Source organism: Calonectris borealis, chromosome 5 (assembly GCF_964195595.1).
Source record: "Calonectris borealis chromosome 5, bCalBor7.hap1.2, whole genome shotgun sequence".
Classification (NCBI taxonomy): domain Eukaryota; kingdom Metazoa; phylum Chordata; class Aves; order Procellariiformes; family Procellariidae; genus Calonectris; species Calonectris borealis.
Window position 1 is genome coordinate 3645242 of NC_134316.1, and position 28000 is coordinate 3673241.

Below are 28000 nucleotides of genomic sequence, written 5' to 3' on the forward strand. Positions count from 1 at the left end.
TTGGGGATGGGAGACTGGCTGCAGAGAAAGGGCTAAGAGGGGAGGGGGGGGAACACAAGAGGCACACAAAGCCCGAATTAAACCCCAGCCTTTCATCTCCGCTCCAGATGGGCCAGCAGCTGAGATGCAGGAGGGCGGCCCGGAGCCGGCAGGATAATAGGGGCGGGCGGGCGGCAGCTGAGCGGGGGCTCCCCGGTCCCCTGCGAGGAGGAGAGGGGCCGTTCCCCGCATAGGGCATCACTTTGTTCAGATTTATAGCTGGCCTTCTGTGTCGTGTTAAGTCCCCCAAAATGACCGGTTTGAGCAGACGGCGCAGAAAGGTGCAGGTTTAGGACAAGTACTTGGAGTCATAACCACATTATTCTTTATTTCTCTTCTCCCTATTAACTACCCCCGGGAAGCAAAGCACTCGGGGATGATGGGAAAAGGAAGTTTTCACCGGCATTTCTTTCCTTCCTTTAAATCCACCCCTCCTGAGAGCCAGATAACCTTCACGGCACACAATGTAGAGGCCTGATACGACTGAATTCTCAGCTAAATTTAACTCAAACAGCATAGGCTTAAATGGTAATTACCGCTTCGCATATTAAGTGCCTGGAATCAATATCCACCTCCAAACTTTAGCCTCCAACTAATGAAGACACAAATTACCTGGTCAATCAATGGCACCATCAAGTAAAACCACAAAAATTAGCACAACGCCTTTTTTTTTTTTTTTGGGTGCAAAACAGCATTAACACAAACAGCACGTTTGCTGCTGCGCAGTGGCACAACGTGGAGATTTCAGGGATGCTCTGCCCGGATGCCCCCATGGCTGCATCACCAACCGCTCCTCTCCAGGGCGCACGGCCGCGGGCTACGCTGCCTCTGTCCCAACCAGCCCTCCGCAGAAGGCAGCGGCCTCGAGCAAGTCATCTCCTTCAAGGGACAGCAAGGAAAATGTTGCTTTCGCCACTACTCTCGATTGCCTCGACTCAAACGAGGGCCTGGCAATTAGCAGCGTGTAAGCGCCCAGGAGAGCGGCATTACATGGCCACCTCCAAAACACGAGCACCCGCTCCCCGAGATGTAACCGTTCGGTGGCGTCCACCCGCGCTGAAGAGCAAAGCCACGCGTGGACAGGTTAAAAGCAACTTGCTCTTCCCTCTGCACTTGTGACAATCGGAACGATGTGAACGCAGCTGGCAAAACCCACCAGGACCCCTGTTTTTAATGGCAGGGTTTATGATGAGATGCCCAGCAGCCACCAAAACCAGACCCTTGAGCTCTCGCTGGAAAGCCAGAGCTGAGGTTGTCTCATCTAACTCATTATCTCCTTCCCCTAATGAACCATCTCATCCATCGCAGCTGTGGCTAAGCTGCTGTCATTTACCACGTACACCCCTAAACGCCCACGCCGCTGCCTGTGTCAGGGCGATTTCTGAGCTCGGCCCTGCAACACCCCGTCCCGTCTTGGGGAGCAGCAGCTCCACAAAGGGTTGTAACGAGAAACCAAAGGGAAGGAGGCGGGGGGGAACCCAAAAGGACAATGAAGCACCCAAATATCAGTAAATCACTTGACAGCACGCCCGGCTCTTCAAGGGTCACCACCAAAGTCAGCTTTACAGCTGGCGGTTCCTCCTCCCCATTGAGCACGGTCATAATTTTTGCAGCCCAGCGCTGGCTGCTTTGCACCTCAATGCCACCTCTCACCGTGCTCCCCAAAATACGGCCAAACCCTCCAAAGTTGGCAGAAAAAAGGGATTCTGTTAACCAAGCTCCACTCCAGATTAGCAAAGCAGCGCTGGCATATAAAGCGCTATAAGTTTATGTAAAGAGCTTCAAAAGAAGCGTAGTGTTTTGAATATTCACGCCACCCCGGTATTTGCATTGTAATAGGGCCTTTCAATAAGCAGCCTTCCCTTCAATAAGGAAAAACAAAGCGCCCATCTGTTTTGATTTTGCAAATCGGGCTGGAGTTGCACTGCAATAACTCGGGGAGCCTTGGGTGCGATAAAGCCCAAGGTATAGGCACAAAGCTGATTATTTCAGAAGTAAACAAAGCGAGCCGGCAATTTATCCAGCGACGCCTCACGCGTCGGGAAATAAGGGATTCGGTAATTCCCGCGGAGCTCAGCCCTGCGCTGGCTCCGATAAACGCGGGCCATGCTGAATCACGGCGATAACGCCGCGCATCCATCGCGCTGCGGGGACCGTGCGGTGAGCCCCTCACCGTCATCCCCGTTTGGGTGAGCAAATGAGAAAGACGGGCAGGATAAAGGCACCCACCCAAACTGACGCCCACTTGCAGGGCAAACCCTCAGTGCACCCAGCTCCGGTGGCTGACCCTCCCAGGCTGCGGATTTGGGTGTTCTTGGCTCACAGCCTCAGCCCCATCCTTACCCGGCTGGGCCAGAGGTGACGGGCCCACGGTTTGCGACCAGACAGCAGATGCCGTCTGCCGCCCTGGTGACAGCGAGGGCTTCGCCGATGACAAAACAACTGCTGTTATTAATTTCTCCAGCCACAGCCTGCTGCTTCCTCAGCTTATCCCTGGGAGAATGGTCCAGAACCCAATCCCATCCCCAGAGTTTTGGGGTGCTTGGAGCATCTCTCCGGAGACGCGCTGCAGGACGGGGTGCCCTTGGCAGGAGGGCAAGCAGCACCCGGTGCCGCTCACCCCACCACACCGCTGGCACCAGCGCGAAGACCACTGCCGGGGCACCGCGGGGGATTTTGCATGGGCCCCCACGCCGCTGCCCACGCAAGCACCCTTCCGCGTCCACCCACGCTTAAAAACCCCCACTGTCCCCTCTAGCTACGAGAGACCCCCCCCATCCCCAGCGCCCCCCTCCTCCAGCATCCCACCCCTTCCCCGCGCACCCACCTCGCCCGCTGCGCCCCTTCCCCGCCGCCCCGCACACGCGGCCGGCCGCGCCGGGAAGGGAAGGGGCGGGCTGCGCCCCGGTACCGCCCGCGGAGGAGGGACAGGCGGCGGCAGCGAGGGCCCCCCCCTGCCCCGGGGGCCCGGTAGTCCTCCCCCTCCCCACCACCACCCGCGGTGCTCGGCGCTGCACCCCCGCTCCCCTCCCGGGCTCACCCGGCGCGGCTGCCGGTGCCTCCGGGCGCGGCGGAGCGTTGCGGAGCGGAGCGGGGTCGGGGGAGGTGCTGCCTTCAAATGCGGCGGCGTTTATTGGGCCGCGGCTCGGGGGCGGCCCCGGGGGTGCGGGGCGGCCCCGGGGCGGGGGCGACCGGCGGCCTTTGTGCGGCGGGGCCCCGCTGGCACCGCCCGGGCCCGCCCCCCGCCTGGCGTCAGCAGCGTCCCGCACCACGGGTGACGGCTGCGTGGGGTCCACCAGGCTGTCCCGCACCCCGGCTAGCACCCCCGTGGTGCCTGCTGTCCTGTCCCCCGGGTGGCATCACCCTGGCTCCCCACTGTCCTGTCTCCCGGGTGGCATCACCTCGGTTCCCACCATCCCACACCCCAGGGTGGCATCACCCTGGCTCCCCACTGTCCTGTCCCCAGGGTGGCATCACCCTGGCTCCCCACTGTCCTGTCCCCAGGGTGGCATCACCTCAGTTCCCACCATCCCACACCCCAGGGTGGCATCACCCCAGCTTCCCACTGTCCTGTCCCCAAGGTGGCATCACCTCAGTTCCCACCATCCCACACCCCAGGGTGGCATCACCCCAGCTTCCCACTGTCCTGTCCCCAGGGTGGCATCACCCCAGCTCCCTACTGTCTTGCACCCCTGGGGACATGGCCCTGCAGCTCCTCATTGTCCAAGAAAAACAATGGCACGTCACCTGGGCTGCCCCATGCCTGAAGGTCATGGCACCACGTCACCCCACTGCCCCTCACCCTGGGGACATGGCACCCTGGCTTCCTGCCATCCCGGGGTCTGCAGGGTCGGCATCCCGCCCGGGTCTCCTTGTGTCGCCATGATGCGGGGACCACGCTGCACCTCATGGCACCCAGCCCTTCCACTCACCCCGGCGCCTGTGGCGGCTCGGCACACCGACCCGCCTGGGCCCCCCACTTGTTTTGGGGGGGGGCACAACTGGGGATCACACTCTGCCCCATGAGCCATCCCACGGGGGGGCTCCGGGGCGCTGACGCACCATCCATGGGCACCAGCAAAACCCAAACCCCTACTTAAACCCCGGCAGCCCTCATTAGAGGCTGGAGCCATCGGCCGCCCAGCAGGCACAGGCTGAGCGAGAGCAGGGAGCCGGCAGTCCCCAAGGGTTGTGGCTTGTGGATTCTCTGGTAGCTAATAAGGGGTTCAACTCACGATGCAATCTGCTCCCGCACAATTGCAAGGGCTTTTTTTGCTGCTTTTTTGCCAAAATGCTAGGGACATAATAACTTTTAAGACCTCTTCCCTTTTGTAAGGCGACTCTGAAACTGGTCTGCAGGTTCAAAATATTTATGGGGGAGGAGCAAGGGAGGCACAAAAGCCTCGCAGCCAGACGCATGGACACACAGCGGGTTGCATAAGCCTCGCTTCGATAGGAAACCCGGCTTCAAACCCCACGAGATCCGGCAGTGGAGACATGGGTTGGTTTGTCACACAGTCCCACTGGCTGCAACAGGGACACCCGGGTCACTACACGTGAGCTAAAAAGCGTAATAAAATATTTAGCCCGCTGCAGCAGCTGCTGCCCGAGGCATGTCACTGCCGGCTGCCCCAGTGCCAGCGCCGGGGACGTGGGACGTCGCAGAGCCCAGCGGGTCCCCCAACACCGAGCAGGGACAGGGCCACGTCCCCGCAATGAGGGAGGCGAGGAAAGGTGACTTTAAAGGGAAGGGGGCCTTGGCGAGAGGCTTTGCTGGACAGATGTTAGCAGCCACGGCTTTGTGCCGGGGGAGGGCTTTTTGTTTTGGTTTTTAACATTTGCCATTTTTCTCCGACGCTTTCTTCTGCTCTGACACTTGCTGAGAGTTTTTCTTTCTTTTCTTTCTCTCTCTCTTTCCGCATTTGCTTTTTCATCCCTGGTTCAAACACTTTTTCACCGTGTATTATGCCGAAGTTGAAACCATCTGGTGCTTTGTTTTGTTACGAGCCCGGCAAGTGCCAGGACCTTTATCCCCCTCACCCTCCTCCTCCTCGCCGCGACAGCACCGGTGCCTCGCTAATCCAAGCGACAGCCCCGAAAAATCTCCGCCGTCACCCAACAAAGCGACTCGGTGCGTGTTTGCATGCGTGCAGCCGGATGGGCGAGGGGGACAGGCAGCACATTCGGTGTCCCCGTGTCCCCAACCAGCCCACGGGGACGCACAGACCCCGGGCTCGGCAGCGCCGGGTTGTATCACCGCGGTGTGAATTCCTGACTCATTTTTAGGACCGGCTGATTTAGGATCCTGATTTTATTTTTTCCTCCTTTTTCCCACAGGAGGAAAGGATGTTTCTAGGAGCCACAGAGCCCCGCCAGACGTGGACCCCGCCAGCCTATTTTTGGAGCCCCCTTCCAGCAAGCAGCTGCATTTGAAGATGGTATTTGCAGCGAGCGCCTTGGCGGAAGGAAACCTCCCCTCGCCCATGCCATCACGTGCGACACACGCCACAAAAAAACAGGGACACGTGGGAAAATCCGGGACTGCTGGACATGAGCTGCCTCCCACGGCCGAGCCGGACCCAGCGCCACGGCCAAGCTCGGGGACTGGCACGCAGCCACCCGAAAATGGGGTCAGCGGCCGCAGGCGCCTGCGCAGGTGGTGGGTGACCCCTCGGTGAGGCCGTGGGTGCCCGGTCCCTGCAGAAGCACCCTCCTGGCACGGCTTTCGCTGCCCCGTCACGCTTTCCTTCCCATTTCCCATGCACAATGGGGTGCTTTGTTCTGTGGGGGCCAGGAAAGGTCCGGTCGCAGCCCGGGGAGCCGGGGAGGGAGCCGAGAGCCGCTGCTGCCTTCCGGGGGTCTCCTCCCGCTGTGCTGTGCCAGGCGAGACACCCTTCACGCCGGCCTCTTGCTGGGAAAAGCAGGGCCAAAAAGTAGCAAAAAAATTCGCAAAAAAAGCTACAAAACGGTCAGAAAAAATAAACAAAGGGGGCATTTAGGAAAAGATGCCGTAGGAAAAATCAGCCGGAAATCTCACAGCTGGTGCGGGGAGAAGTTTGGAATGAAATAAGCTCAAACTTTGATTTTTTTTTTGCATAAAACAATGGCGAGCCGTGCTAAGCCGCAGCGGTGTCATGTCTCCTTGGCCACGGCTCGTTGCTGCCATCGCACGTCCAGCCCCCGCTGTACAAGTCGCATTTCCACCACCATTACTTGGGCCTGATCCTGCACACCCCTCCGGCTGCTGCAGGCGGCTGTGCTTGTCTCCCTCCGCCACAGGATTTTCTCCCGGCCCAAGAGACCCTCACGTTTGTCACGCCAGCTCCTTATTGCAAGAAGTATTTGCACGGCTGCTCCATCCCATTGCCGAAGCGTCTGCCGTATCTCGGTTCCGATCCCCTCTGGCTCTCCCTGCGGAACAAAGTCCCTGCAGGCAGCGCTGGCTGCACCCTGCCTGCGCCTGCGGGCAGCAAAGCCCTGCGGGCGATCTCTTCGTGGCAAGGCACTGCCGTGTGCCCCAGCTGCAGCGCCAGCACCCACTGGCAACGGGGAAAAATTGGGGGTGGAAGGAAAAAGCTCTTGTGTGTAAAACCAGCCGGATCTGTTGGTCTCTTCGGGTGTCCTCCCGTGTCCTCCTGTGACACGGGAAGAGCAGCTTGCGGCTGGCTTGTGCCACCTTATTGCAACATCTACTGACGGGGAACGTGCACCCGCTTGTCCGCGGCCCCGGTTTGACCGGACCTATTTGTCTTTGGATTTGCATTCAGGGCGCGGAGCAGACTGCGTCTGCATCAACCACACCGAGTCCGCATCAACCACACCGAGTCCGCATCAACCACACCGATACATGCAGCCGCACATAAGCACCCTGCTGACCCCCCCTGGCAAATACCCCCCATGGGTGCCGGGTGCTGGAGGGATGCAGGGCCACGTGCCCAGCTCCTGCCTCATCTCAGCAGCTTGTCCCACCATCACATCCCACTGGAGCAAAAATCATAGGAGCACGCTGCGAGCTCAGGCCAAGCAGCACAGGTCTTGCTTCGGAGGGCGGGTGAAATAAGAGCAGCTTGAAGCGGCACCGTGGGCTGGCTGCTCCTCCGCAGAGACGGTTCGCTCCCGGCCCCCCCATAGCGTATTTAACGAAGCCCTCTCGGTTGCAGGCCCCGTTGGTGGGCATGGCGAAGCAGGCGATGGCCCAGCCATGTGTGCCTGCATGCAGGCAGCGCATCCTCCTGCGCCTGGCAAAGTTTCACGGGGAATACCGGTGAAATGGGGACATTATTTTTTCCTGGGAAGTTTTCCGGGTGGGAAGTTTCAGCCTGAAAAGTTCAGGGTGACTCAGCCCAACGGAGCTGCAGGTGGGAGTCGGGGAGGGGGGAACTAGCAACAGGTTTCTACCCTTCCAACTGAAGCCAAGGGACAACCTCTGCTGGTGGAGAGTCTGGCTGAGACACCAGCTTTGGTTTGAAACCTTTGTTTTTAATTTCGGGTTTTTTTTTAATTTGGAGGGTTTTTAAATTTTGGGGTTTTTTTAATTTGTTTTTTTTTTTTTAATCCGGAAGCTTTCCCTGTGCGCTCCTTGCCATGGCAAGACTGATTTTGCCGGCGTGTCACCTTGCTGCTGGCCCCGTCTACCCCCCGGCCCGTCCCTCCAGGACGGGGGCGCGCAGCCCTTGCTGGGGTCCCCCCTAGACCCCGCGGAGGGCGCGGCGGCACCACGTGGGCGGCCCCGGCCCCGCCCCCGAGGCTCAAAGGGACGGAGAAGAGGGCGTGGCTTGGCGCCGGGGGGGCGTGGCCTGCTGGCAGGAAGGCGGTGGCGAGCAGCGGGCTGTGCTTTGGCGTAGGCGGGGCCTGGAGACGTGGGGCGGGGCCTGGAGACGTGGGGCGGGGCCTGGCGGCGTGGGGCGGGGCCTGGCGGCGCGGGGCGGGGCCTGGCGGCGCGGGAGGTGGCGGCGGCGGCGGCGCGGGCAGTCGGCGGGACGATGCGGCGGCGCGGCGAGCGGGGCGGCGGCGACGGTGAGGGCGACAGCGCCCGGACGGAGGGCAGGGCCGGGGCGGCCCGGCAGGAGCGGTGAGTACCCGCCGCGGTGCGCCAGCCTGGGCTGCCGGGCCGGCGGGGGGGCGCTGCCGGGCGCCCGGCTGCGACTCGAGGCCGGGCAGTGCCACGCTGCGCTCCCCGGGACCGTGTCCCCGTCCCCGTGCGGGGTTTCTCCGCTGGGTCCTTCTGTCCCCTGCCTGTGTCCCCTGTGCCGTAGGTCTGTCCCGTGCTGTGGCCGTGCTGCCGTGCCGAGGCCGTCATCCCCTGCTGTGGCCGTGCTCCTGTGTCGCCACGCCATGGCCTTGTCACCTTGCTGGGGCCATGACCCCACGTGTGTCCCCCCCGGCCATGGCTGTGTCACCCTGCCGCAGCCGTGATCCTGTACCACGGCCATGTCCCCATGTCACCCTGCCACGGCCGTGATCCCATACCGCAGCCATGCCCCCCCCCCATCATGATGCCATGCTGTGGCTGTGTCCCCATGTCACCTTGCTGTCCCCATGATGCCACGCGGTGGCCTGTGGCCGAGCCAGCTGTTAGAGGTGCCCCCGACCCGGTCCGGATCCGTCAGTTCTCACCTGCAGCAGATATTGTGCAAGGGTGGGTGTGAGCGCTCACCCCCACACTTGAATATTAGGTGTAGACCAAGAGCAGCACCTAATAATTAACTGCAGCGACGCGAGGGCATTGCTGGCCCGTTGCTGCCAACGTACAGCGGGACTGCTCAGACCAAAGTTTTGGGGGGGGCAGGCAAGTGGGGTAAGAGGAGCTCCCCGTGGCTCCAGCACATGCCACCTTGCTCTGGTACCCCCTTTGCAACCCTTTCTCAGCATCTTGCAGCGCTCCGCAGGGCAGGCAACGGAATAAATCCGTTTATGCAGCAGTGACGGTGACCCAGGGCACGTGCTGGCAGGGAGTGAGCTATGCTTGGATGGCCGTCAGAAACCTCTGCCCTAAATCCCTCAGCACCCAGACTAGTTTCCCCATCGCCCAGCATCGTCAGCCCAGGAGAGACGTTGATGCTGGGCAATCTGCAGCTCTTGGCTCGCTGCAGAGGGCACGGCCCAGGGTGGCTGGATGCGTTGGGCAAGATGCTGTTGGAGCTGTGGTTGCGATCCCCACCCTGTGCTGGTGGCACTGGGGGACATCACTCTGGGGGCTGGTTTCTCCCGCAATGCTGTGGGCTCCCTGAGCTGCTTTCCCAGCTTTCCTCCTTGTCCCTGGAGAATTGCAAAGGCTCTCGGTGCCGGGCTTGGGGACACCGCTGTGACCGTGTCTCGCCAGGCACGGCTGGGGGTGTTGCCACAGACTATCGGTCGCTCCTTATTGCCGGTTTGGCTTGCAGCTCCCGGCCCTGGTGCGTGCCCTGCCCTTCCTGCCCACCGGTGTCCCATGGGAGGCTGCGGGGGACCGGATCATGGCCTCTCCTGACGCTGTGTCATGGTGGAGCTGCCTCAACACCTCGGCTCCATCCCCAAAAGCCAAACACAACCCCAGTGCGGGGAACCAGTTCCCGGTCCCAGGGTGGCACAAACGGCAGCCTCGAGCCCTTGCGGCGGAAAAGCCGCTGTATCCAACCATCGTGACAGGGGTTGGGAACGGGGACCCCCGCTCCGCTGTGCCCCGAAGCCCTTGGGGCGGGAGGGGATGCGCTAACAAGGTGCCTTCCTTGCAGGGGCCGGCGGGCCTGGCGCCCCCGGCTGCGCACCCTCCTCCTGGACCTGCTCCTCATCTACGTCTCCGTGCCCTTCCTCATCCGCCTCTTCCCCGTCGTGCTTACCAAATTCGTCTTCCTGAACTTCCGTGAGTGCCCGAGGGCTGTCCCAAATCCTGAAATCCCAGGATTTCAGCAGGCAGGGGGTTGGGGAGGAGGGGATATCCCCAAAACGTGGGTGAGGCCACACCCAGCGCCTGGGTGGCACCGGGATAGCACCCATCCAACCCCCCCTTTGCCGTGGGTTTGCAGAGGAGGCACGGAGGGACCTTTCCCGTTGGTGCCTGGTGTTTTGCAAGCTGTAATAACGCGGTGCCGCCGACCCTGTTTACTGCCTAAAGTTGCAACACACCTGGGCACGCACAGTGTCAACGGGGCTAGAAATCCGGGTGGGAGGAGGTGGCAGAGGACTGTGCTCGCCTACCCGCTCCCCGAGCCGGCCGTGGCACGACCCTTGGCTTCTGGTCAAATTATATCAAAAAAATAACATGTTGCTTTGGAAAATGTGCAAAAGCAGCTGGGTATGAGGGTTTCTGGGTTGCCCGTGTGACGGCTGCGAATTCTCCATCAGTGGCCTTCCCCTTCTTCGTGGACCTTCGGCGGCCGGAGCTGCTGCTGAACAACACCGTCAGCCTGTACCTCGCCACCGAGCCCGGCGTCACAGTCGGCATCTGGTGAGCGGGGCAGCCCCGGCATCCCGGGTGGGCACAGCCGCGTGGCTATGCCAGTGTCGTGGCTAAACCGGGTAACCCCGCTCCGGCCCCCGCAGGCACACGGTGCCGGGCAGCAGAGGGGCCGAGGCGCGGGGCAAGGACCAGCGCTGGTACGAGGAGGCGCTTGCCGACGCTCACCCCGTGATCATCTACCTGCACGGCAACGGGGGGACCAGGCGAGTACCCACGAGCGCCGCGGCGGGGCCGGGACCGCGCGCGTGCCTCTCCCAGGGGGTGAGAACTAACAAACTCGGCGCAGCGGCCAGCGGGGCTACGGGGCCAGGGCTGCTGCGGCGGATTTCTGACCCCGTGGGTGGAGGAAAATCCCTGTGAGTTAAAGGGAAATGTGAAAACCCACCCACCCCAGAGCATCCAGCTCTCCCCTCCTGGGAAAAAGGCACCCCGGTCCCTTGCCTGAACCGGCGCTGGAGGGGAGGGTCCCTTGGGGGTCCCCCCCCGAGCTCTAACCTCCCTTTCCCCATCAGGGCTGCGAGCCACCGCATCCAGTTCCTGAAGGTAAGTGGTCCCCTGCGGGGGTACCGGGACCTTCCCCGGGGGTAAGGCTCACGCTGGCTCCGGGACCCAAGAGGGACCCTGGGCAGAGTGAAGCCAGCCATGTTGGGGGGTCCTGGGGTGCATCCCCCCCCACCCAGGACATAACACTCCTCTGATAGACAATGGGGGCTGCTGACTTCCACATCCTGGCTCTCGACTACAGAGGTAAAGTCACCCCCCTGCCTCTTGCTGAGTGACCCCCCCCCGGGGCCAGTGTCCCACCCTGGGTCGTGACACCCAGGCATGTCCCCCACAGGGTATGGGGACTCCAGCGGGCACCCCACGGAGAGCGGCTTCACCACGGACGTCCTGGCACTCTACGACTGGGCCAAAGCGCGGAGTGGGAACAGCAGCATCCTCTTCTGGGGACACTCCTTGGGGACGGGGTAGGTGCGGGGCTGGGTGACGGCGGGGGACGCTGCGCGGGTGCCGGCTGATGCAGGAGCTGCTGCCAGACCGGTGCCACCCAGGGACGGACCAAGGGGTTGGAGCAGCTCCCTGGTGGAGGCACCTGCAAAAACAACACCTTGTGTGCAAGGAGGGAGTCTGAGGGTGCGGTGCGTCCCACCGGGGCGTCACGGCTGTCCCCCACCACCTCCACCTCTCTTCTCGCAGGATTGCCACGAATGCAGCAAGGAAACTGCAGGAGGAGCGAGGTAAGGGCCGGCATTGCTGGCTTGGCCCCGCGCAGTGTCCCCCCCCCCGGGGCTCTGCACGTCCCTGGACAGATTTTGGGGACCGAGAGGAGCTGGGGAGCCCCACTGCTCTCTGCTTGAGCATCAGGCTCAGCCCCCGCATCAGGGACAAGTGGCCGTCCCCATCCTCCTCAGCGGGATCTTGGCCTCATGGCTGCTGCCTGGGATGGGAGCGTGGCAGCAGCCCGGGGGGGGACAGCCCCCCCCCGCAGCCATGCCTGCTCTCGCCCCGCTCTGCCCTCAGGGGTCCAGGTTGATGCTATCGTCCTGGAGTCACCCTACACCGACATCCGTGAGGCGGCCGCCCACATCCCCATCACCAAGGTGAACCCGGGGACTCTGCCCGCGGGGTCCCCTGGCGGTGGCAGCCCCGGCCGCCCAGGGCTCCTTCCCGGCAGCCATCAAAGCCCCCCTCAACTCTCTCCCTGGCAGATCTACCGCCAGTTCCCGGGTTTCGAGTACCTCATCCTGGACTCGCTAGCTCTGGGCAACATGTTCTTCCGCAGCAACGAGAAGTGAGTGCCCGCAGGGATGGGGCGCAGCCGTCCCCGCGGGGATGGCCGAGGAGGGGCGGGTTGGACTTGTCACACCATGCCAGCCCTCCGCTCTTATTTGTGTTTGCCCAGCTTACTCATGCTTTAAAAGTGGCTTTTTATTTGCATAATTTCAGATATCAGTATTACTATTCAGCAAAGTCCACAAACCAATGTCATTTTTGAGCACTACCTGCTCGAGCACTACCTTGCGTTGCAGCAGGGTCCTTCCCCCTCCGTGTCTGTGGGTGCCTTTGCTAAAAGCCACCTGGTTCATGGGTGGTTTTGAAGCCTGAGCACCCTGTGTCGGGGTGTCTAAGGTTATTAGGGTGCTTGGTGCTGCCGTGCTGGGGGCGAGCAGCGTGGGCATCACCCTGGGGCTGTTCAGCTGCCCTTAGCCAGCCCTTAGGGCTGGGATGGCTCTGAAGGGCAGCGCCTGGGAGGGGGGGTCAGGGTTGCCGTGGGGGTTTTAGCAGCACCCAGGGAGGCTCCCGAGGGTCTGTCGGCTCCGGGGTGACTCCTCGGCGCTGTGCTTGCCACCTGCAGCGTGAAGGTGCTGGCCTGCCCGCTCCTCATCCTGCACGCAGAAGATGATGCTGTGTTGCCTCCGCACCTGGGCCGCAAGGTGGGGACCAGCATCGCCTCCGCGCGGGCTTTAACGGGGGTGGGCGCTGGTTTAACCTGTTTTTGGGGGGCTGAAGGGGAGGGAGAGGGGGTCGCCGCCCCCAGGGTGCTTGGGAAGGGGTTTGGGGTCTCCTGCGCATGCTGCTAACGGCACTCCCACCCTATGGCAGCTCTTCGAAACCGCACGCAGCGCGTACAAGGACAAAACCAAGGTGAAGTTCGTTACCTTTCCCGAAAAGCTGGGCCTGGGCCACGATTACATCTCGTTCAACCCAGAGCTGCCCGCCCTGGTGAAGTAAGTGCTGCTCTGCAGAAATGGGGGGGCACAGAATGAGCCTTGGCCTCTTCTTCCGTGGGTGCATCCTTCCCTGGCACACAGGTGCCTTCCCCCTGCCCCTTCCCTGGCACACAGGTGCCTTCTCCCTGCCCCTTCCCCTCCCTACGGTGCTTGCTGGCAGGAATTTTTGAGCTCCAGTCACCCCTTGCTGCCCTACGCCTGTCCTCGGCCTGGGTGTCACGGGGAGGTGGCCCCGGGGAGAGCCCCCAGCTCCTCTTTGCCCTGGGTGCAGGGATGCAGCTTTGCTCTAAGCCCAGCTCAGACCCACATCCAGGGATCAGAAATCAGGATCGCAAGCAGCACGGGACGGGCAGTGATCCAGCGTAAGATTTATTGCATCTTGTTGCAGAGACTTCTTGAACATTAAGTGATGCCAGCTGCTGCATGCAGCGACCACGCGCGCTCCCTCAAACCCACACCGGGACCCCCCCGTTGCACTGAACTTACTGCTGCACGTAATAAAAACTACTGAGAAACTTTCTAATTCGCCCACTGCCTCGAGGATGCTGCAGGTTCCTCGGGGGATGGAGGTACTGCTGCGATCTGGGTGCTGCTCCTGGGACAGGACCATGTAAGCGGTGGCCAGGAGCATCGTATGGGGCGGTGGGGGGGGGGGGTACACGGGCCTGATTGCAAACACCCCTTAAACCCCCTGGCACTGATGCCTCAGGACTGGCGAGAGCTGCACCCCAAGTCCTGCTTCAGCATCGCCTGCAAGGGCTCAGCCAGCTGTGGCCAGCTGTGCTTCCCACCCTGTCCCGCACCGAGCCCCAGCAGCTCACCCCCTGCACCCTCCTTCTGCCTTAGCGTCGGTGCAGGTGAGCCCGGGCCCCAATTTTAGGCTTCAGCAAACAGCCCCTTGGCCTCCAATTTATTTTTAGCACCTACGCAAGCAACAGGGCGACGTGGTTTCGCTTTCCGCACGACACTTATGTTATAAAAATCCCCCCCCCCTTCCCCGTCCGTAGGAAAGCCAGCAGCAGCGACAGACTAGACAGCAGAGAGGGCGGCTCGTGTCCCCCGGCAGCTCCGTGCCCCCTACGCCGCTGTGCCGTTGGGGGTCTTGTCCTCGGCCGCGTCCCGGGGCTCGTTGGGTGGTGGGATCTTCAGGTCGGAGGGCTCCACGTGCCAGATGTCCCGGGCGTACTCCTTGATGGTACGGTCGCTGGAGAACTTGCCGGCCGCTGCGATGTTCCTGATGACCATCTTGGTCCATGCCTTGGAGTTCTGCAAGGAGAGTGATGGGACGATGCAGCCGGAGAGTTGCACCCATGGGTGCCACATTGGCCCCGAGACCGGCTTTCAACCAGGGACCCCCTGCAGCAGCGCAGCCAGGAGCCTCCTCGCCAGGAACCCATCTACGTGCGCAGCCCCACCAGACCCCTTCTCCAGGATAGGATGTTGTGCCCCTATCAGAGCTCCCCCACCTCGCCGGCACTCACCAGGTACAGCTCGCTGACCTTCTCTTGGCATGTGACATAAGCCTCATAGTCTGCAAAAACTTTAAACCTGTAGCGGCGAAGAAAGGAGGAGTCAGCGACGGCAGAAATGCCCAGGTGGGAGCGCGGCGGTGGCCGGTGGCTGCAGCGCGCGGGGCTCGGGCTGCCAGATCTGGGGCTTCCTCAAACAGGAATGCTTCGGGTGAATTTGGCCTCCCCAAGCCCTGCAAGCCCGCGGGCGCTGCGGCGTGGGCTGGATGGGTGGCCTGGGAGGGGATACCCTCCGTTAACTCATCAGGAAAACATTTCCCCCGGTGCAAACGCCCACGGCCCTTGGTTGCTTGGTGCTCCGGCCAGGAAAGCCCTTGAGATACCTAAAACCACCTATCATCTGGCAAGGGCTGCGCACCCAAATGCGCCCCAGGTTTTAATGCGGCAAGTGTGAAGTGCCGTACATGGAGAGCCTCTTGCACCCAGGGAGCATCAATTGCTCGTCCACGTGCACAACATCAGGACCAGAAAATGGGACCTCATCAGCCAGAGGGTGGACGGTTGGTGCAGGGGGCTGCTCTGCACGGGCACGAGGGGTTTGGTGGAGAGACTCAACCCAGGGGATGGATGGCATCCCAGGCCTCACCGGTCATGGTGGAAGAGCATGTTGACCACGTCTTTGAAGAGGTCAGGGTCCTTCGGGGAGAAGAAGCCGCTCTTGATCTGGTCAATGGCTTGCTTCAACTCGGGGAGCCGGTCGTAGTACTCCTGGGCATTGTACCTGCAGGGAAGGGTTGATGTGAGATGGTGCTGCTCTGGCTGCCCGTGGTAGCACCCCTGCGGCGTCCCCAGCCCTCACCCTTCCCTGTCCAGCTCTGTGACATCCTCCACCCTCATCCCAAAGATGAACAGGTTTTCCTCTCCAGCTTCTTCGGCCATTTCCACGTTGGCTCCATCCATGGTGCCGATGGTCAGAGCTCCGTTCAGCATGAACTTCATGTTCCCCGTACCCGATGCCTCGGTGCCCGCCGTGGAGATCTGCTCCGACAGGTCGGTAGCAGGGATCACTGCCAACAAAACACATGGACACAAGGGGCTCATGGTGACCAGCTTTGGGTTTGTATTGTGCTGAAGGATGTTAGATCTGCTGTCTCGCAGTGATGGAGCCATGGGCTGGTGGACAGCCACGGGGTGGACGTGCCCTCCCCACAGCATGCCCCACGTGGGCTACCTTTCTCTGCCAGCGAGACCCTGTAGTTCTCCAGGAAGATGACCTTCAGCTTGCTCCCCACAATGGGGTCGTTGTTCACCACCTGAGCCACAGCGTTAATGAGCTTGATGATCATTTTAGCCATGTGATATCCTGGGGCAGCCTAGGAGAAAAGCCATGGGTGAGCCCGGAGGGCTGGTGCCAGGGGCAGGCGAGGAGCAACCCAGCTCCCACGTGCCCACGGAAGCACCCGCTCAGGCCTGCTCCCATCCCCCATCCAACTCGTGTGTTGTGCCACCAAGCTTTTGGGGGCTTGCATGACCATAGGCAGCAGAACCTTGCTTGGGTTGAAGCCAACAAGTGCTGCCTCAGGGCTTCCCAGAGGGCTTCGGGGACACAACCCCACGAGAACATCTGCACCCAACTCCCTTAGGGCATTTTCAAGGACTTCTTCCAAAATGCCTAAAACTCCTGACCCAACTTACCTTGCCCCCGATGATCACTGTCCTCGGCACAAACAGCTTCGCAGGATCCCTCCTGATGCCTGGAGAAGACAGCAGCGCGGTGTCACCTTCTGTTTTAGCTGCAGCCCCGGGGGATAGGGGTGCTCGTGCACCCCCAGAGCAGCCCGTCCCTTCGGGGCGCGCGGTGGCTTACGGTTGTACATGGTGATGATGTGCAGGCAGTTCATCAGCTGCCGCTTGTACTCGTGAATCCTCTTCACGTGCACGTCGAACATGGAGGAAGGGTTGATCTTCACTTTGTACTCCTTCTCCAGGTACAACGCGAACTTCACCTTGTTCTCCTGGGGGAGGGCAAGGAGCACGTCAGCCCCCAGCCTGCCCTCCCCCTGCCCGCGTCCCTCCTGCCCGCACCCCTCACCTGCTTCGCTTTGGCAACCTCCCGGATGAAGAGGTCGTCATCCACAAACTCGTGTAGCTTCGTCAGCTGGCTCAGGTCCCGCACGTAGTCCTCCCCTATTTTCTGCAAGAGGAGCACAGGCACGCGCTGACGGCGGGATGGGGGCGGCCGCCTTCATCGGGGACGGAAAAGCAGGAAAAAAAGCTTGGAAAGCAGGAGCGGGGAACTCGGGTGAGATGCAAACAGAGCTTGACCATTTAGAAGATTATAAATGGCTGAGGTTGGGGGCAGCGGCCCTGGGATCGGGAAGTGTCGGGGGCCAGCGCGCTCCCCCCCGTGCCGTTACCTCCGCGATGAGCTCCGCCAGCCCCGGGTTGCAGAGCAGGAGCCAGCGCCGCGGGGTGATGCCGTTGGTCTTGTTCTGAAACTTCTCCGGCTCCAGCGCTGCAAAGTCCTCGAAGCTGCGAGGATGAGGAGGGGACAGCTTCAGGCTCGCCCGCCTGGCACCACCAACCATTTCCAAGCCGAGGGTGATCCACCACCGCCTCCCTCCCCGCGCTTACACTTGAGTCTTGACTATTTCGGAGTGGATCTTCGCCACGCCGTTGACAGCGTGGGAGCCGACGATGCAGAGATGGGCCATGTTGATCCTCTTGGTGCCTCCCTCCTCTATCAGGGACATCCTCCGCAGCCGGTCCACGTCGTTAGGGAAGAGGGATGAGATGTGCTGCCGGCGGAGGCGGGAGAGGTGGTGAGAGGTGCTGGTGTTTAGGGATGTCCCACCCGAGGGCTCCCGAGGAGGGGGCCACAGCAATGTCTTCCAATGCATTTGACACCAGCCAGAGCGGTGGCTTTTACTCCGGAGTGACGGTGTAAGCCCCTCCAAAGGGTGCCCTTCCCTAGCACGGACATCTCTGGACAGAAGGACCCCCACCCCCCCACGGAGAGTGGGCTTGGCCAGCGGGGCTGTTTTGGCAAAAGCCTCGTGCTGCCAGACCAGGAGACCAAACCACCATCTCCTTTGTAACCCCAACCTCATCCAGGATGAATTTAGCGTTTAGGGAGCAAAGAAATGCCAACAGGTAAGTCCCTGGAGCAATGGGGGAAGTCTTTAAAATAGCCACTGACTACGGGATGGCAACAGACTGGTGGGAAGGGCTTTCCCATACACCAACCTCCCAAAATAGCAGCCAGAACCACCCGGCCACACACCCAACATCATGGGTTCGTGCATCCCCCTCATCCCGACAGCGCAACGCGTGCCATCCCCGTCCCCCTCTCTGGAGGGGGCTCCCGTGCCGCCCCGAGGCGCTTACGTCCAGGTGCCTCTGGTTGATCTCGTAGATGATTTGCAGGTGTCTGGGGAGCAGCTTCTCCACCAGGTCCACCGGCCAGCGCTCCAGGGCTTCGGGGAGCACCGTGTGGTTGGTGTAGGCGAAGGTCTGCTTGGTGATGTCCCAGGCCTGCCGGGGTGAGAGCCGGCACTGAGTGGCGGAGGCAGCCCCAGGTGGGTGCCACCACCCACGCATGGTCCTCCCATGGCGGCCGAGCCGGCTCCTCCAAGTCCATACTGGTTAAACCCAACCTGACTGCTCCATATCACTCCCCAGGCCACCAGTAGCTACAAAACTGGTTCCCCAACTCCTCTTCCGCGGGCGGGCGGGAGGGTGGGTGCAAGCAGAGGGGACCCAGGGGCCAGGTCGGGTCTCCCTACCTTGTTCCACGGCAGCTTCTCGATGTCCACAAAAATCCTCATCAGCTCAGGGATGGCCATGGCGGGGTGCGTGTCGTTCAGCTGGATGGCGACCTGCGGGGAGAGCAGGGGTGGCACACGGGGACACGTGGGGGACACACGGGCATCGCGCTGCCCAAGTCAGCTGGGCGCAGGCACCCACGGAGGGTCCACAAAACCTCTCCAGCCCTGGGTGTGCATCTGGGAGGTGTCAAAACGAGCTCCAAGGCACACGTCAGAGCAACCCTGGCTCGTACCTGGTCGGGGAAGGAATCAAACACGGTTCGGACACTGTCCGTGCTCCCGAATTTGGATGCTTTGAAGCGGCGTATGATGTCCTGGAGGGTGGCAGCCACGACGAAGTATTCCTGCTTCAGCCGCAGCTCCTTCCCTTCGAAGAACTGCGAGCAGAGGAGCGGGGTGCTGCAGGATTGCACCGCGCTGCCCAGGAGGAGCTGCGCCTTCCCGGGGCTCCCTGCCGCGCAGGGACCCACGCCGGCACACATCCACGGCACGGCGCGAGCCCCCAGTGCTTCCCCCAGCGCTGGTGTCGGCAGCGGCTCTAACCCCAACGTCTTCTCGCTTTCCAGATTTCAACACGGGGGTTTGAGATGTGGGTTTAACCCCCCCCCCTCCCCAGCATCGTCGAAACCTGTTCTCCCTGGTTTGAAAATTTTGGCCGCAAGGAAATGTTGCGGGGCAATGGGAAGGGAAGCCACAGGGGCTGTAACACCTAGGAGCTATTTCTAAGACAAGAATTAAAACCACCGGTCACAAAACATCAACCCGCTGGTCCGCGAGAGAGGATCTGCAGGAGGCAACCTCACCGCGGGAGCCGTGGTGCTCCCAGCTCTCCTCGCCAGCTGGGAAGGCTGGGGTAGGATTATACAGGAAAAAAAAAACTAAACAAAACATCAAGGCCTGCCCAAAAGAGGCTGCAGAGCAAGGAGAGCCGCTCTTTGCCTTCTTCCCCTGCTCCACAGCTCGTTTTGTGCCCGGGGAAGGGCTGTACATCCCATCGCGCCCGCCTGCCAGCCAGCGTGCACCACGGCAAGAACGCCCGCAGCAAGAGGTCGGGATGCAACGGGCAATCTGAAGCATAATCCCTGGTCCTGGGCTGCAAGGGACGGGCAGAAAAATACCAGCAGCGTTCATCAGTTTGCCTTCATGTTACATTTTCAGACTGAAGGAACATTTCTGCAGCAGGACGCGCTCATCCTCGCTCCCTCCCCTTTACCCTTTGCTCGCCTCTGCCGCAGCCCCGGGCGGCGCTGGTGAGAGGCAGCCATCCCCACCCCAGCACTACCGGCGGCTTGAAACACAACTAAAACATCTCTGCAACGTCCCGACGAGCGGGGCTGCCCCGCAATCTTTAGCCATCCCTAAAACAGGGACACCCCTCCATCCCGACTTACGTTGTCGTTGGGGTAGAGGACGCGGGATATGTTCTCCGCCAGGTTTCTGTCCAGCACGGCCTGGATGTAGTCTCCCACGTTGACTGGGGAGGAGCAGAGGGATAAAGTGGGTGCGGGACCCTTCTGTGCCCCATCCCACGGAGCAGCACCCCACCAGCACCCACTTACAGTCGCGCAGGTTGAAGTCGTTGGGTGCCCGAGCCGACCACAGGCGCATGGTGTTGACGGTGTTGTTCATGTACCCGGGCACGGGGGTATCGTAGGGCAGCGCCAGCACCACCTGGGACATCGGCATCGGCTGTGCCCCCCGCTGGTGTCCCCCCACGTCCCCCCTGCCCCGCCGGAGCCCTCCCACCCCACAGACCCTCCCGCAGGAGCGAACTCAGGGTTGCACCCACCTTCGCTGGGTTGCACACGTGGGGATGTGCTTGGTGCCCCCAGCCCCTGCCCTGGGGCCACCCCGGCTCCCCCGGGTCTGCCCGGCGGCTGGTGTTTGCCAGCAGCGCTCAGGGGATGGGGAGAGGCTTGCGAGGGTCAGGAGAAACTTAATTTAAGCTGTCGTGCCAGGCTGTGCGTTGCACACAGACCTGCTGGAGGTGCTTTTGGGTATTTCAGCAGCAAAACCCGTCCCCATCCCTATGTCCAACTCCTCCCCAGTTTGCTCCACCACTGCCTTTTCCACCCCAGCAAAGCAGCCTCACCAGTGCAACCCTCCCGGGCAGGGATGCTGGCAGGACCCGTGCCCAGGGCGCAGTCGGCCAGCGAGAGCCCCCCAGGTGACGGCACAAGCCATGCAAGGGGGGGTTCCCCGCACGCCGGCCCCTGGAGGCTGCGCCCCAGCCCGTACCTGGGTGTCGACCCACTTGGCGCCGGTGGCGGCGTGCTCCACCCGGCCGTAGAAGTGCACGGGCAGCATGTACTCGGGACGGGCTTTCTCCCAGGGGTTGCCGTGCCGGAGCCAGTCATCGGCTTCTTCCACCTGCCGGAGGGAGCGAGAGCGGTGACGGGGCCACCCAGCCCCGGGGACCTCCCCGGGTTCTGCCACACGGAGGATGGCCGGGAAAGGCTCTGGCTGCTCATGGCAAAGAGGATGATACTTTGGAGTCCGTCCACCCTAAACGCGGATTTTGGTGCCCGGAGGCAGGGCACTACCCCGACCACCCCGAACCCCGGCGTCTCCCTGCCGGAGGGGCGATGGATGGGGATGAGGAGGTGGGGAAAGCAACATTTCTCTTCACGCACTACTAACGCCGCCATGCTGCGACCGAGATGCCGTTAGCCCTCTTCATCGGAGTTTCGATCTCAGCCTGCAGGCTGGCTAACGAAGCGGGCTCATTCCCTAGCCCGGCAGGGCTGTTACAGGGGAGAGCCTGGCTTAGGCACGGCCTTTGGCACGGCTGGCTCAGAGCGCTGGGCGGCAGGGGCGACGCGTGAGGCTCGGAGGAGATAAACCCCGTTAGGACGCAGCAGCCGGGGAATCGCTAGTTCACAGCACCGAGGAGGAAAGGCCTCCGCTTGCCGGCTGTAGGGAGGGCTTTTTGGAGATGCTCACAGGGTCCCTCCGGGTATTCGGGGTTGTCTCCCACCAGGGGTTTTGCACATACACACCACATTTTCCATTGCATTTCCAAAACAGCCTCTTCCACCTTCTGACGCTTTAACCCAGGCGTGGAGCAGCACAGGGGGGCTGGATCTGGCCTCTCCAGGACTTCCCCCCCACCATCCCCATCCCGCCAGGAGCAGGGATACGATTCCTCCACCCTCACCTGCTCCAGGCAGCAGCTCTCGTGGTGGTGCTGGCCCCGAGCCGGGCACGCTGCGGACGTGGGCGAGGGCAGCCTGCAGCAGCCAAGGAGAGCATCCCGCCAGCCCCTGCGAGGGCACGGGGCAGCTGCGGCTCCGTGCGGAGATGCCGGAGAGCTGGAAGCACTGACCTCTCTGCTCCTACAGCAACCCCAGACAGGGGTCCTGCTCCCCGTGGGGATACAGCTCACGTCCCTGCTATACGGGCAGCCATCCCCACAAACCCGGCTCGGGAGGAAAGGACGTCACACTGATGACTTGCAGCTTTCTGCTAATTAGCGGGGCGCGCTGCGAGGAGGATCCGCTCCCCTCCGTGCCGCTGCACCGCACCACTAACGGGCTCGCCTGGGAACCGCGACACCGGGCTGATCCCCAGCCCCAGGCGCCGGCGCCAGCCGGGATGAAGGATGAGCCTCCCCGCCGCAGGGAGGGATGCTACGTGCTTGCACCGGTTTAAGAAGTTAAACTCGTTCGAGAAAACATCTGACGAGTTTGAAATATCACAGCACCAACTCTGGCTCCAGCAGTCTCCAAGCTAAGGGAGAGTGTCCGAACACCCTGATTCAAGGGGAAGGCCGGGCTCGGCTGCGCCGGGGGAAGACGAGGGCCGCGTGCTTCTGTCCGTACCTGCCACCCGTCCCGGATCTTCTGGTTGAAGATGCCGTACTCGTAGCGGATGCCGTAGCCGTAGGCTGCCAGCCCCAGCGTCGCCATCGAGTCGAGGAAGCAGGCTGCCAGGGACAGAGGAGAACAGTGAGGTCCTTCTCCCCGTGGAGAGCCGATGGCCGCAAGCAGCCGCCCCACCCAGACACAAGCCAGGGCCACCCCCCGGCCACCCAGCACCTCCCACCCCCTGCACGGAAAGGCTGGAGCCATAATCCGCCCCCCCCCAGGTTTAGGTCCCCCCCCCAGTGGATGCAAAGGCTCCAGGGCTGTGCCCCGCCATGCAGGCAACGAGACCGGTTTGGGGGGGCTCACTCACCAGCAAGCCTGCCAAGACCACCGTTGCCGAGACCGGCATCTTCCTCGATTTCCTCCAGCTCTTCCATGTCCAGCCCGAGCTACAGACGAGAAGGAGAAGGTGATGGGCTGGAGGCTCTCGGAGTGCCCAGCCCCGCGGAGGGGAGGCACTGCCGGCACGCACCCCTGGGTGCTGCCCTGCACCCACCGCTGCTGTCCCCCCTTGCAGGTGGGCTCCAGCGGGGGTGGAAAGGCTGCAAGACCCATCCCTGCAGCTGGGGATTTGCATCCAAAGCAGTCCCTCTTCTCCAGTGCCACTCCACGTTGCGGCAGGGACCAGCTCTGGTCTGTAAGTCACTCCACCAGCTTTTCCAAGGGACACGCATGTCCTTGTCCTCGCCGTGGACGAGATCCTGGAGGTGGGGGGCACCCAGCCATAAGGAGGGTGCTGCTCTTGTGGTCCCAGACATTTCGGGCAGGTCTCCCAGGGCTCATTCCCAGACCCGTTCCCTCTCTCCATGCCCCAGCCCCATGGGAGCAGGCACCACGCTTCTTCTCCCCTAGCACCCCCATCCCCCTGGGCCAGGCACCTGGGTGCCCATCCCCCTGGCTCCAGGCATCGCCCTTTAAGAGAGACGCCCAGAGAAGCAGCTACACCACTTTTACAGGGAAATTTAAAGTTTCCAGCCCGGGATGCTGGGGGAGGACGAGGTTTTGCCTATGCAAAACTCCTCGGGCAGCTCAGCAGGAAATAAGACGGTGCCTTGCCAGGGCCGAGCCACCTTTTCTCATGGAAACCTCTTGGTCTGACGTCCCCCCGATGTCCCATGGTCACAGTAAGCAGGGACAACCCCGATCCCACGGCCACCCACGTGGGAGGGCCGGACCCTGCACCGCCCATGTGTCAGTGGGCAGCACCGGCCGGTCGCAGGCAGGTCCGGGAGCACCAGCACCCGTCGCAGCCTCGCCGGTGTTTCTCGGCACTAGGCTGCACAGCTCTGAATTTCATCGGCAGCCCTGAATGCCGACAGAAATATCTTAAGTGATTTATATTATGCCAAACATTTTATTTTAGAAACGTTTCGGCATTTGTGGCCGGGGAACTCGGCACACGCAGTCAGGAGGATTTCCGTCACAGCTTTACCTGCCATCGCTGCAAAGAGGATGATTTCCAAATAACCTCACACCTTCTGCTTCCCCAGGCTACCACCACGTAGCATCCCAGGCTCTTCCCCTCCACCCTCACCCCCAGCCGAGCTGCCATTCTCACTGCAAGGTCAACAGATAAAAAATAAAAAAGCCCTAAAAATAAGTTCCTCTCCTTTGAATGTCTTTGCGCGAAAGCTGCTCCTGCTGTTCTGCAACCGCCCCAGCCGTGTACGACGGCGTTGGTCACGAGGGGTGCGAGCACAGGGTGGGGGGGGAAAGGAGCCACCCAAAAACCTTCGACAATCTGAATGCCACGTGGTGCCAGCGCCAGGCTGGGGTTGAGTTAGGCCAAGGTTTTATTCCCCTCTGCCATTGATTATAGCAATTAATGGCCTCATGCATAGAACCATGAGTTTCCTTGCAGTTTACGGGCTTGAGCCTCCATCCTGCCGGCGCTCAGCAGCACCGTGCCGCATCCCCCAGCACGCAGCCGCCGGGCTGGGCAGCCCCGATCAGCCTGCAAGCGCCGGCTGTGGCCCCAGGCCTTTTGAGAGCAGGTCCTGGAGCAGCATTTATCCACTAAGGCATCGCCTGCGGCTCAGGGAGCAGTTTGCAGCCGATGCGGTAAAAAACGAACATCCCGAGGAGCCGGAGAGCGTGGAGCCCTCCCAGTCCAGGTCCTCACCGACCCCCTGGGATGCTCACCTGGTAGACGGCTTCATCGCAGGCATTCTGCAGCCCCAGGTTAATCATGGTGTTCTGCAGCGTCCGCCCCATGTAAAACTCCAGGGAGAGGTAGTAAATCCTCTGAAAGAGAAAATCATCCCCTGGTCACCTTCCCCGGGGCCGGAGGAGGCTCCTCTGGAGCCCAGAAGCCGGTATCGAGCGTTATTTCGAAGCAAGAGGAAAAACCCCGACTCTCAACAGAGCAGAGTGATTTGCACCGGGAATTTGAGGGCTGGAGCTCCTCGGAGGCGGCCGTGCCCTGCAGCCCCAGCCCTGCTCTCCTGCCACCGCTATTTCCCAAGCCGGGAAGAGGGCAGCGCCGAGGTGGTTTTGTTTGGACAAGCCCCGGCGCCCAGTCCGAGAGCAGGGACAGCCCCGGGATGGTCACCCCGCGCATGCTGGTGGCCGCAGCGGTACAAAGTTAAACTTTAAAGAGGAGACGTTCCCTAATGTCACCCCGAGCCGCAACGCAAGTGGAAAACCGAGCAAGCCGCCGGGGCCAGGCGCGTGCGGCAGCCGCGGGGACACGCGGGGCTTCCTCTGCCGTCCCCGGGAGTTCGGTCTCCAGAGCACGGCACGCTCTCGCCTCTCGCTGACACAAGGGGTGCAGGATGCGGCCGGTAACGCGGAGGCTTGTGTAAGCCCGGCGTCAGCACCAGCAGGTTTTAAGGAAGGATTTAGGCTGGAGGAAGCTGCTGACTTGACAGCTTTCCCCAGGACCTGTGCGGGGTCGGGCTGGGGACGGCGATGGGATGTGCTGGGCAGGATCAGTTGGGCTTACTGGTTTGGATCCAGCAGAGCCGGAGGCAGCGACGCCGGGCGGACGGCACCCAGCACGGCTCGGCTATAGAGCAGAGACACCAGATTCAAGCCCTGGAAGAGGCTCATCTTTTTTTCTCACCCCTACAAAAGACAGGGGGGTTGAGCACAGCGAGGTGTTCGTGGGGCCTCCCCAGGAAGGAAATTGGAGCCGACAGGGCCGTCCAGGTGTCAGGAGGGGATTACTGCTTAATCCCCCAGCAGCCAGAGCCCCGCACCCAGTGCAAACCAGCGCAGATGAGCAGCAGCGCAAAAACTCCTGCACAAACCGGATCTTTCACGCTCGGGATCGCTGTGGCGCAGATTTAGGCTTGCGCCTATTTTAAACAAGATCTGCTTGTGGCTGGCTGCAGGTTCATTTAAGCCCTTCAACTAATTCACCCTAGAAGGCTTTGCAGCTGGTTTTGGTAGACCGCACCCACGCCAGCGCTGCAGGACAACAAACACTGTTCCCGTGCCCTGCACCCAGCTCCTGGCCAAGCTGCGCTCTGTTTGTTTTGCAAAGCAAAGGACAGTGGCCTCGCTTGTTAAAGTCCAGTCCCTACACTCGGCAAACTTAGGGGGAATATCCCTAAACCCCAAAAAACCCAAGCCCCCCATTCTCTATATTCTAGAGGGAGGGTTTGCACCCAAGGGCTGTACAAATTCCCCCTCTCCCACCCCGGCCGTAACGCAGGACCCACCTTGGGAAAGCCGCGGGGGGGGGGGTCCCACCACCCTCCACCCAGCAAGGAGGGGTGTCCCCCCACCCCCCCAGCATCCCCTCGCTCCCACCTTGGGGTCCTTCTCGTAGTAGTACTGCTGGGTGCGGATCCAGCGCCCCACGAGGTGGTCCCGCACGGTGTGGGCCAGGGCGAAGTAGTAGTCACGGGGGGTGGCCACGTTGCGGTCCTTGACCAGGGTGAAGTGGAGGTGCCGGTTGAAGCCCCGCTTCAGTTCGGCCACGCTCTCGGCTCCCACGATCCCGCGGATGCTGATCTGCTTTCGCCGCTCCTGGTCCGACAGCGGCCGCGACATCCCGGCGGGGCTGCGGGGACACGGAGTGGGGGGGACACACACGACACCGTCGCGGCGGGGCTGGGAGCCGGCACCGGGTTCCGCCTCCGCCCCGGGGCCGAGCTCACCGGCTGGGCCGGGCTGCCCCGGGGAGGGGACGGGGACGGGCCGCCGCTACGGGCCGCCCACTCGTGGGGCGGGAGCGGTGCCCCGCCACCCGACGCGGGGGTGCGCAAAGGGGGTGTCCCGGGGACCCCCGCCCCGGGGATGCGCAGAGAGGAGGGGGGCACGGAGCCCGGGGACGAGCACGGGTGTCCCCCCCCGCGCTTCTTCGGGCGGCGGCGGGTGCGCAGCGCCGCCCCACGCGGGACTCCGCCCCACGCAGGGCTCTGCCCACCCGGCCCCGCGGGTGCTCTCGGGGCCCGTATAAGGGCCTTCCCGCTGGCCGCGGAGGGAAAAGCCGCTCTCATGGCCGAGGCGGAAAGTGTCACGGTCCCACCCCTGCCCGACTGCTGCCCTGCACCCCCCCCTTCTGCACCCCCCCTTCTGCACCCCCCTCCTCTGCACGCCCCTTTCCCCTGCAACCCCCTTTCCCCTGCACCCCCCTTCCCCTGCACCCCCCTTCCCCTGCACCCCCCCTTCCCCTGCACCCCCCCTTCCCCTGCACCCCCCTTCCCCTGCACCCCCCTTCTGTACCCCCACTTCTGCACCCCCTCCCTTGCACCCACTTCTCCTGCACGCCCCTTCCCCTGCACCCCCCCTTCTTTACCCCCCCTTCTGCACCCCTTTCCCCTGAATCCCCCCTTCTGTACCCCTCCCCTTCTGCACCCCCTTCCCCTGCACCCCCCTCTTCTGCACCCCCTTCCCCCGCACCCCCTCCCTTGCAGCCATCTCCCCTGCCTCCCCTCTCCTCGCCTCCTCACTTTTCTCTGCCCGCTCCGCAATCCCTTTGGAAATGGCGGGGGATCTCTTCCGATCGGCTCCGGGCCCTTCACAGCCGCCTCCCGGAGCCCGGCTCCCTGGCTGCCGGCCCTGCCCGCCTGCGGAGCCCTGCCCTGCCCGCCCGCCTGCCTCCGGTTCCTCCCGAGGGCCAGAAGAGCTGATCTGAGCGTACAACGCAACACCTCTTCCTCTTCCTCCAGCCATGCCTGCGCAGCCTGGTGCGTTTTCCCTACCCAGTTCTGCAAAGCTAAACCACACGCAGCCGAAGAGCGAGACAACCCAACCGCTGCCCTGCGGGCTGGCCGGGCCACGCGTGCTCCTGGGGTTATCGCAGCCACCCCGACTGTCACCCTGCTCGGGCAGCACGGGGCTGCGCGCTGAGCCGGCTCCTGGCAAAGGGCTCCAGCGGCTCACCAAAGCCTTTGGAGAAGGGGTTGGTTCCTGCACCGGCCCAAACTGCATATGTGCAATGTGGAAAAGAAGGAATGTGACCCATCTTCCTGATTTTTCACAGGGTAAATTGAAGGATTATTGTCCGGGTGGAAGCTTGGGCATGGTTTCCTTGTCAGTAAATGTCAGACGCAGAGCAGACAGGGGCTCGGTGCCTAGAGCAGGTATTTCGTGTCCAGGACCCGCCCTTCGACGCAGGCAGAAATTGTAGCCGTGCAAACGGTGCCATGCAAAGTGCTCCGAGAGCTGCCAAGCGTGG

At 62.2% G+C, this 28000-nt stretch overlaps 2 protein-coding genes across 2 annotated transcripts; one reads left to right on the forward strand and one right to left on the reverse strand.

Moving 5' to 3' along the window:
• Positions 1–7971: 7971 nt before the first annotated feature.
• On the forward strand, positions 7972–13728 carry ABHD12B (abhydrolase domain containing 12B). Its single transcript, XM_075150734.1, has 13 exons — positions 7972–8110; positions 9753–9880; positions 10363–10465; positions 10561–10680; positions 10990–11020; positions 11179–11224; positions 11316–11445; positions 11675–11715; positions 11999–12078; positions 12187–12269; positions 12834–12912; positions 13082–13206; positions 13598–13728. Exons 1-13 carry the CDS (start codon positions 8022–8024, stop codon positions 13617–13619), a joined length of 1077 nt encoding a protein of 358 aa, XP_075006835.1. The 5' UTR covers positions 7972–8021; the 3' UTR covers positions 13620–13728.
• Positions 13558–27434, reverse strand: PYGL (glycogen phosphorylase L). The gene is made up of 21 exons (XM_075150733.1): positions 27273–27434; positions 26128–26380; positions 24514–24615; positions 22682–22760; positions 22327–22430; positions 20744–20875; positions 20065–20176; positions 19897–19979; positions 18739–18882; positions 18464–18556; positions 18066–18212; positions 17313–17476; positions 17096–17210; positions 16771–16872; positions 16546–16693; positions 16374–16432; positions 15910–16051; positions 15538–15745; positions 15325–15459; positions 14691–14757; positions 13558–14475 (listed from the first exon to the last, which is right to left on the reverse strand). The coding sequence occupies exons 2-21, from the start codon at positions 26368–26370 to the stop codon at positions 14287–14289; spliced, it is 2568 nt and encodes an 855-aa protein (XP_075006834.1). The 5' UTR covers positions 26371–26380; positions 27273–27434; the 3' UTR covers positions 13558–14286.
• Positions 27435–28000: the final 566 nt, after the last annotated feature.

What these genes read in the sequence shown, in the direction of transcription:
- ABHD12B (XM_075150734.1), top strand. Translation starts at nt 8,022, where the DNA reads ATGCGGCGGCGCGGCGAGCGGGGCGGCGGCGACGGTGAGGGCGACAGC. An exon ending in ATTCGTCTTCCTGAACTTCC is followed by an intron (nt 9,881 to 10,362) that starts GTGAGTGCCCGA and finishes ATTCTCCATCAG; the next exon opens with TGGCCTTCCCCTTCTTCGTG. An exon ending in CCCACATCCCCATCACCAAG is followed by an intron (nt 12,079 to 12,186) that starts GTGAACCCGGGG and finishes TCTCCCTGGCAG; the next exon opens with ATCTACCGCCAGTTCCCGGG.
- PYGL (XM_075150733.1), bottom strand. Translation starts at nt 26,370, where the DNA reads ATGTCGCGGCCGCTGTCGGACCAGGAGCGGCGAAAGCAGATCAGCATC. An exon ending in ACTACGAGAAGGACCCCAAG is followed by an intron (nt 24,616 to 26,127) that starts GTGGGAGCGAGG and finishes TTTCTCTTTCAG; the next exon opens with AGGATTTACTACCTCTCCCT. An exon ending in TGGTCTTGGCAGGCTTGCTG is followed by an intron (nt 22,431 to 22,681) that starts GTGAGTGAGCCC and finishes TGTCCCTGGCAG; the next exon opens with CCTGCTTCCTCGACTCGATG.